Source organism: Protobothrops mucrosquamatus, unplaced genomic scaffold (assembly GCF_001527695.2).
Source record: "Protobothrops mucrosquamatus isolate PMUCROS unplaced genomic scaffold, P.Mucros_1.0 scaffold_172, whole genome shotgun sequence".
Taxonomy (NCBI): domain Eukaryota; kingdom Metazoa; phylum Chordata; class Lepidosauria; order Squamata; family Viperidae; genus Protobothrops; species Protobothrops mucrosquamatus.
This window is the reverse complement of record NW_015386248.1, coordinates 452,287-462,181: the sequence shown is the minus strand read 5'-3', so window position 1 is coordinate 462,181 and position 9,895 is coordinate 452,287. Positions and strand designations below refer to the sequence as shown.

Genomic DNA, 9,895 nt, shown 5'->3' with positions numbered 1-9,895 from the left:
AAAATCATTCAAATCTCAAGGGGGAATGCTGGTTTATACTACCATGACAGAAAAGAAACGCTGTAACATTTAGATAGAGGTATAAGCTGTGTGCAATTGTCAGAGAATTATTTGTTTAAACTAGATCTATTCTAAGTATGCATTAATGCTGGAACATACAGATAATTGTATTCTTCACGTGGGCCCATTTACACTATACATGGCTAAGGTTAAAAAATAGAGGACTTAAACCTAAGCTGTTCTTTGAAGCTAAGAGATAACCCCAAACATACTTACCTTGAATATTTTCCCAGTGATACGAGTATATTATTAGAATTGTTCTATAATCCTCCAATTATTATTTTACTATTTGTAAAACTTGGCTCAAGCTAATATTCACTTGAGCATTTTCACACTCATCAACATATTAAAGGGCCATCCACACACATCAAGAATCTCTGAAATAAAACAGATATGGATGCAACTTGTCAGACCTGGCATCTAAGCTTCTGTGATTATCTATACAAATGTGACTAAAATATATCAACTTGTTCAGGCTGAGCACTCTATGTGGTATAAATATATTTTGCTAGAAGGAAAGCAAATAATATTGTATGAATGGGTCTCATCTCAGTTCCATTTCCATATTGATCTTTTGGATTAAGAAGTTATTTGATTAATATTACATTTACACAAATTGTTTAATTAAATTTATGGATAACTAAGCAATTATTGTTTTTCCCAGGACTCAAAACTCTCATCCTGGATTGGAAACAAATTAACCCCGTTAGGATCACTACCCATTTGGGTAATAATTCTCATTTCATCTTTGATCGTGACCACAGTAACTGAAGTAGCCAGCAATCCTGCTACAATCACTATATTTTTGCCTATCTTAGCCCCCTTGGTAAGTAATCTGATTTAGGTTTGAAACAACTGATCTACAGTCATAGCAGTTAAAGATCACTAAATGGTTGGATTTAAAACAGGAGTTTTGCAATATGAACTAATGGCAGCAAATGGAGAAACAGAGAATGCTTAGGTATATAAGATTACTTAATTCAAGATTACAAGAGTAAAGTATTGTGAATAATTCATAATAGAATTTTTCTTTGTTCATTTTGTGAGCTATAATAAGTTCAGAAAGAAAAGTAATCAATGTTTATTTATTTGACTCCTAAGCAAAGGCATAATTGAAGCTTGATGTTTTTGCTTCTATGATATTTAGAGATTCATTAAGGTCGCATCTTAAAAGAGTATTTACATTATTCATTATATTTATTTATTAAACAAATGTATATGGCTGCCCAACTCACTAATAGTGAATCTAGGTGGTGTACAATATTCTACATCTAGAGATATTTCTGTCCTTAGTATCTTTATGTAGTTTTGTCATAATATATCTAAAGTTCTATAATTCCGATGACAGTCAATAGCACTGAGATTTTTGCATTATTATCCATCCAATTATTAAGTAGCTTTGACTGTGCTTAGTTTCTGAGGTCAGCTAAGATCAACCCGAGTTTACTGTAAATGCATTTTCCTTATAGTTATGATTAAATTACTTCACATTTGTAATAGAGAATGTACTTATATAAGAAAATGGAAGCATTCTATATTATGCAAATAGCTAATACATATCACAAAATTGTAGGCCTATCATAGATATTTTGATTAAGGAATTATCAATCTTCATAGCTAGAAACCCATAAGATTCCCTTTTAGGTTAAGCAATATTATATAAAGTACAGAAAAAAGTAAGACGTTATAATTTATAGATTTTACATTCCAAGTCACAATCCTCCATGTGGAAGATTAATATAAACAATATAAGCAATAATGGTTGTAAAGATTTGATAATGATCTATTTTAAGTGGGATGTATCATTTAAATTTTCATTTAATAATTACAGTAGTAATATTATTTCTTGGATTTTAATCTTTCCTGTGCTTCCCAGATGTGCTGGATTACAGTTTTCATCATCCTCATTAGCAGGTTCATTTTGGAGATGATAGGAATTGTAGTTCAATACATTTATAGGACTCCAATTTCAGATCAAATGTGTCCTTCAAGTGAGCAAATATTAACTAATAATCTTGAATTTCTCTTGGCATCTCCTTGTCTAATAGGCTGAAGCCATCCAAGTTAACCCTCTTTATATCTTGATACCAACCACCCTCTGTACATCATTTGCATTTTTGCTACCAGTAGCAAATCCACCTAATGCGATTGTATTTTCTTATGGTCACCTGAAAGTTATGGATATGGTAAGTTAACAGTAAGAAAAGAATAATTTGTGAACTTTTTTCAAATGTTATCATTGTTAACAATAATGAGAATACATGAGAAAGAATAATGGTATCTATTATACGTATTGATGGTGATGGCATCAAAGAAACTTTAATTCTCAAGAGGCCATCACTGCCCCCCATATCCTTCACAATTATCATCCAGTTTCCAATATTCCAATATTGTGAGGAAGGTTGTGGAAAAGGTGGTTAGATGGCAGCTACAGAGAATCTTAGAGGACATAGATTATCCGGACAGTTTCAGTCAGGTTTTCATTTGTCTATGACCTTTGACAGAGATTGGATGTAGTGGTGCATCATCCTTGTGCTATGTCATCTGTTAGCGGCCTTTGATGCAATTGACTGTGGTGAATTATTGCAATGTATCGCTAGGTGAGCTGCCCTTGAAGACCATCCAGAAGCTATACAGTGAAATGGGCTGTGCCATAACAGACAGTTCTTATTTCTCCCATGTGATATTACTAGTACATGAACTGAACTAGCTATCAGTTGGCTTCCAGCTGCAATTAAAGTTGTCACCTAGAAAGCTCTTCATATATTATCTGTGAGACCGCCTGTCTCTGATAATTTCTGCCTGCCCGGTATATTCAGGCACAGTGGTTGTGCTCCAGGTCCCCTCAATTAAATGCTGTAACCTTAAGGAACCAAAGAAGTGTGCCTTCTGTTTTGCAGCCACTACCTTCTGGAACACCTATCCCCAGAGATACATATGACATCCATCCTCTTAGAGTTCAGAGGGCTCTTTAGACCTGGGTTTAATGTGCTAGTGGAGCCCCTCTCAGATGTGTGTACTGTTATGGTTCTTTTTTCCAGGCTGTTATGCTGTGTGATATGTTTTTAATTGTTTTAAATTTTATATTTGATGTTGCAATCTGCCCAGTTTTTTGGAATGCAACAAATCATCATTATCATCATTCTTAGATCTGCCATGAAGCACATAACAGAACTTTTGTAATAACAGGCAGGTTGCTCAAACTTAGTTCAGGGAACAGACTCAGCTTCTCTTCAGTAACACATAACAGATTTATGATAAAGTTTGAATATGAAGTCCTTTCAATCTGCTGCAAGTTAGACACCATAGGTTGTGCAGAACTTGTCATAGTCTGTGATTTAGCTTTTGAAATCTGAGGAAGTGGACAAAGCATTTATAGGAATGAGGTAATTCATCTGTTCTCTAAACCACTACTTATGATGTCTGGTAAGCTCTAGTAGGTGGGAGTTACGTAAACGAGTTGAAAACTCTTCATGTATGATATTTAGAGGCAGACTTTTAAAGAGATTGTGCTGTGACCTCTCTTGGAAAGTCACTCCCCTGGAGCCTCAGATTTTAGATAATTTCTACCCAGTTGCAAATATTCTTTTCTAAAAAAGAACAACCATCTATAGATGTTACCTCGGAAGAATCTAATCTTCTGGAACTACTTAGTGTGGTTTCAAGTTTACAGAAAAAACTGAAATAGGTTTGGTTGTTTACATGATACTTTCAATCAGACTATGTGGATTAACAGGAATTTTTCAGCAATATCTGAAAAGACAAGCCAAGGGATTTTTCTGGAGAGGTTGAGTGGGTTGGAACATTGCGACAGTTTGTTACAATCATTTTATTTCTATACAATCACACAGTATACATTGCAAAATGATCCATAGTGCTCCATCCTTCCTCCCCTTATCCTGCCTCTACAGGAAGCCCAGTGGTGCTCATTCAAAGGTCTGAAATGCAGTATTATCAATGTACAGGCAACAAACCTCTCTCTAGTTCAAGTCAAACTATTAAAATATACCACCTCAGTTTTCATCTAGTCATCCACATCATAACTTCTAGCAATGAAATCTAAAAATGAGAAAATAAGTGTTTAGAAATTAATCTGAGGAAATAGTGAGCAGTATTCTATTGACTATTCTATTTAAAATTTACTGCTATCCATGCATACATAATAGTTTTTAATCATTATTATATCATTTAATTTTTGCAAGTTTGTTCTAGAAAAGTTGGTCTTTCTGTTAACTTTCCATTTTTTCAATATATATATATCTGTATATATTTTCCTTCTTTAGGTAAAAGCTGGACTGGGTATAAACATCATTGGAGTTGCTGTTGTGATGCTCGCTATTATGACATGGGCACAGCCACTGTTTAAACTCCATACATATCCAGCTTGGGCACCCTTTCCTTCTGCTACTAATATTAGTGTACATTAAAGAAAGAAGAGCAGATTGTTTTCCTTCTTTCTCCCAACAATGGTGCTAGTTGATAGATCTGTATGGCACACTACAGCTATGATCTAGGATAAGTTGTGCTTCATGGTTCCTTGTCCTGAGTACTGATTCAGCTGGCTGGAAATCCACAAAGCAAGAATGTTACAACCTGAATAATGCAACAGAAAGTAAGTCTGTACAAATGATCGTTCAGTTCTTCCTGTTAAGACTGTACTCACCAGAGTTAGAAAATGGCATTTGTACATTATGCATATTCATTATGAATGATAATTTGTCCCTGTTTTTGGGCCACAAAATAAAATAGTATGATTGTTAGAATAACAGTAGACAGACAGATAGACAGATTAATGTATGAGAAACGGGCTGTAGACACTAGCAACCAGATGTTTTTAATTTATTAGTAAGTCCTCCAGTCCCATCTTCTTCCAAGATGCTAATACTTTATCTATTCATATGGTACATTTCATACTATCAACTAACACTCCCCATGAGCTTTCCTCCCCAATGATGACATTTATTGGCTAAAGGAAAATTTCCCAAACAAATAATGAAAGTTTTAGAAATTCAAGCTATCATGCTACTGATGTAATACAACAGATACAGACATGGCAGCTAGGATAATTTATATTGATTCTTGCTGTACCACATTATGTTCATTATTTGATATATTAAAAAAACCTTTAGTCTGAGGATGAAATTCCATAATTTAATAAAGATTAGAAAAGTTCACTAAACCATATGGATTCTGATATAACTAACTGCTGGTGAAAAATACATCTCAGCAAATTCTTACTGCTTTATTTTTGAACTAAAAATGTAAACATCTTTTGCATTAATAAAACTCATCCTCAGTCAATCGTGATTTCTTATTACTATATGGACACGTCCATGCAGTTGTCTTGGCAATAGCACAAAAAGTGTTTGCCATTATCTTCTTCCAGAAACTTGTTGTTGTTTTTTTTACCAGCCTATAGTTCTAGGGTCTCTGGTGAATTTTCCATTCAAGTACTAGCCAGGCACAATTATTCTTATTGCCTTATATTCCAATTGTACTGTGTAGGTCCATTTTAAGGAAAACAGATAATCATGGGAGAATTATAATACTTTATTGCCCACTGATTGTAATTTTGGTTAAAAAACTAGTTATATGTGACTCCTACCAAAATTCATGGTAGGTTTTTTTTTTTAACTTTATAGAAGCATGATAATGTCAAATGGTATCTTTATAACTGTTAAAGAAAATTATATTGTATTCATCTATTTCTTAGTCTGGGTACATGCTAAACATTCCTTTAAAAGAAGATGGAACAATATTTTTTAATGTATTTATTTTGTGCTTTTGTACTAAAACATATTTCTTTTAAATTAAATGTGCTGTTGAATATTTATGTATCACCAATGTTAAACTCTGTAAATAAAATATTCTGTGCAGTTACCTCACAAGAGCATCATATAATATTAATTTGTTTATGTTACAAACATAAATAGTATAACTAATTTTAAAATATAAACTTATTTACACAGAACAACAGTTCTCAACCTCAGCAGCTCATCACCACTCACCCAAACTAAACATGTTTAGAAATATGCAAAGGTTTCAAAAATGAAATAGTCTGGCTTGAAATTTTTTTGCAGATAGGGAACTAGTTCTGACCAGTTTAGAATTCAGGTGGCTGTACCATGAGCTTACATGTTTACTTCAGGAAATTTCTTCAATGTATGAGAATATGTTCTGTGTGCATATTTTTCTCGTTTTCTGTTTTCCCTATTCAGCCAAATATCTCCCATGTAACCCAGCCATAACTCCAAATATGATCAGGCTGTTCCCTTTTTCACTCATATTAAGATGATATGTAGAGGCATAGAAAATGGAAATTACTGGCTATGGAAAGTGTTAGATTTCCTAAAAAGAACCATGGGACAAAAATTATTACAGTAGAAGAATCCAAAATGCTGTATTTCAATAAGATGAGCAGTTCGAGTATTGAAGCAGATGGAAAATGAGTTAAGATACTTTCTTTTGTCAGTCCATAGCCTGAGGATCTTATACAGTTCTGGATTGCATAAAATCTATACCATCAATCTGTCCCTTGAAGTGTGGTGGCTCATGTCATTAGGTCTCTGGGTTGGAGGTTAGTAAGTCCACATTCGAGCCCCAAGTGATGGGGTGTGGTGAGGTGAGCTCTGGTCATTCACCCTATCTCTTTGACCAGGACATGAAAGAAACCCCCATGGATGTCCCCTAGGTAATGATGTCACCAGCTAATCCTTTCAATGCGAAAACACCTTGAATGATGCTTCCAACACAAAGGGGATGGGACTTGTCCCTCATTGCATAATCCACATTCAGTAATGAAATGACTGTGTTTCACTTTTTATGCAGAATTCAAAAGCAGTGTGACATGCTAGTGGAGGTAATGCACATGTTTTCTTTCATAAATAAAAAAGAGCAAAGGCTGGGAGATATTTCTGACCAAGCTGTCTTCAATGATTTTATTTAATTATCACCATACTCAATGTATGTCTTGGAGGCCCAAAACTTTTTTAAAATAAAAAAACCATAGAATTTGTAAACCAAGAAAAATTATCCATCATTATGTATACATTAACGTTACTTCTTCAGAAGCAGGAATCTGAATACTGTGGTTACTGCTACACAAGCAATGATTACTAGTGGTCTGAAGGCTAATTTAAGATATGTAAACAAATGAAATGTAGGAATTAATATTATAAAACAAAAACTGACGGATGGATGAATTTATTTCATTTATTAATTTATAATTAATAAATAACATATAAATAATAAAAAATAGAAAATAAAATGTAACATATCATAAGATGGGTAATTACAGTTTAATAAAACATTTGTTCTCTGGAGTACCTGAATACACTGAAATAGCAAACACTTTCCAGAACCCCAGGCCAATCTTTTGGAGACAGCAAAGTCCACATTTTGGTTTGAAAGATGTCAAAGAGGCCATCTATGTTAAAATTAAACAGTTCTACAACACAGTTCTTTCAGGAGTTCCAAGAAGGCTCCACACCCATTTGCCCTACTTAGGTGATCCTGAGGACACAGATAACTTCCAAGTGGCCTCATTGACTCTAAAAGAATGCAAATGACCAGCTGTCTGCAAAGAATATAAATCCTTCCATTCCATTCCCCACCATCCAGAAGTTTCTTGGATGAGAAGTCAAACGTCTTCAAAGAAAGACAAGAAAGTCCAGTTGCCTCTTGAAAAAGTACCTTTGCTTTCTTATCCAACACACTCTGAGCCATCATTATCTCAACAGGCAATCCTAGTGATCAGAATATGAAATAAACAAGTTTTGACAGACAGACTGAAGTGTCTGCAACCCACATACTTACTTGGAAATGTGTAGAACAGTTTTCTCACTTCTTATATTTTAAAAAGAAGAATGTCTACCCAGGCACCTTTTAAGCAGATTGTGAAAATGTCACATTCAAAAATCTAAGATTTGTTTGCACAGTGGAACTCTTATTTAGATTTACTAGCTGACTAAATTGGTGACTTCTATCATGCCAATATATTGAAGAGTAACATGTTCTGAAAGAGTAGAGGTATATGTATATGTCCACAAATGAGGTACTTGATATTTCCCTTGGCCTCTGATTCAAGTCAGCAGAAAATGGGGCTTAACTTAAGTCTGTAGGTCCCTTTTTAATTTTTATCCCTCACCCACGTGGAATAAATATTTACACTGTATAAATAGAGGACTCCATTAAATGACGAGACCCAGGCCCTTTGTTTTGTAATATTATAACTTAATCTGGAAGCCAATAAATTGGTATTGATATGCAGCATTGTGGCCCAAAAAGAGAAAGGTCAGCAAACATACTTGAGCAGCAATTCCAATAATAAAAATTAATCTATTGTAAAGCCTGATAATCAGGCTGGAGAATAAATTCTGCCAGATTTCACACATCCTTCCTTTTGAGCATATTTCTTACAGGTGATTGGAGTATTAAGTGCAGAGATGCAATTTTAAGTACCCTGGAGACGTTTGGTTTTAATTTATTGTGGCTGTGAGGAAGATTTATGGTCTTAGCCATAACTTCTGTTCCCTTGAATGTACACATACATATAGTTAGGAGTGAGTCTAAAAGGAATTTAAATAAAAGGTAGCATCCACACAGCAAATTTATGCCTGATTCATTTTGCTGCTTAGAGGGGAGTAGCTACTACTCTTTCACCAATTCATGGAGGTTTTTTTTTTAAAAAAGGTAAACTTGTACTCAGAATTCATAAGTTATGAGCTACAGAATTAACACAACCTGCTCACAAACAATGGAGAAAATTGGCTCAGACAAGTTTTAATGTTTAAATAGATTAATAAGTTTACTTTGCCCACCTCCTAGCTACTGAAGTCTAACAGAGGGACTGGCACATTATTTCTAAATATCCTAATCAAAGAATAAAAAAGACAAAAATGTTTGCCAATTACAATGTCCTTAGGAAAAATATCAGGTTTTGGATAGCAGCTCCTGCTTTGTGCTACCATAAACTCTGAAACCCAGGGCAGAGGTAATAGTATTTCTCAAGTGTCTTGAGATAATATGGGAAGACTGGCTAATTCAGAAGTTAAAATCTCTATCTTTATTGGCAGGAATAGTGGCTTTCAATTAAACACACTATGCAAAACTAAGGTATTTAGCAAGTAAATTCCCTTGGATTTAATTAATGAAGGTATTCTAACATCTATTTTTAGGTAACCAAGCAAATAAAATAAAATGAAGCAAAACTATTTTCTCCCTGGTACTATCTCCATTTTCTCCCACCTGGGCCATTTTTTCTCCAGAACAAAATGGAACTTAAGTGAAAATTCTGAGCTTAAGGATAAAAGGTTATATTATAAAAATGTAAACAAAAAATGCATGTGTACAAAAAAATTCACCATGATTGAATTGTTCTGAAAATTATCTTCTTTCAACCATCTTACTTTGTTTTAAGCTGATGAACATGTATCTTCTACTTTGAGTATAATTTTTATTTTATTTACTGTTTTTTTCCCTACAGAATGTAAACATTTAAGAATTAACACATTTAGGAATGTGCAATGTTTTTGCACATTTTTATTTGACTCTATAGAAAGGAGCTGGGAACCATATCTACTTTATTAAAGGGTTATTTAATTGATTTCCTTCCTTACCATGTTATGAAACTAAGGATTTGAAATGCCTGTTTATCACGACTACTCATAAGGACAGGAAAGGTGTATGATTGGTTCTTAAAAGGGACATTATGCAGTTTATTAATATTTAAGCAGAGGAGATTTTCCTCTTGCATATTTAGCATTCAGATTTTCTACCTTTTCAACTATACCACTTAACCAATACAATAGGTATCAAATTCCTATATACACAAAAC

The 9,895-nt window shown here is 33.9% G+C and overlaps 1 protein-coding gene across 1 annotated transcript in view; it reads left to right on the top strand.

Annotated features, from left to right (window-relative positions):
• SLC13A1 (solute carrier family 13 member 1) overlaps positions 1-5,517 on the top strand; it is a 44,615-nt gene extending 39,098 nt beyond the window's left edge. Inside the window, exons 13-16 of the mRNA XM_029285349.1 lie at positions 725-886; positions 2,109-2,246; positions 4,344-4,450; positions 5,409-5,517. Of these exons, the coding sequence (XP_029141182.1) occupies positions 725-886; positions 2,109-2,246; positions 4,344-4,450; positions 5,409-5,517 (516 nt within the window). The remainder of the gene's footprint in view (positions 1-724; positions 887-2,108; positions 2,247-4,343; positions 4,451-5,408) is intronic.
• The last annotated feature ends 4,378 nt before the right edge of the window (positions 5,518-9,895 follow it).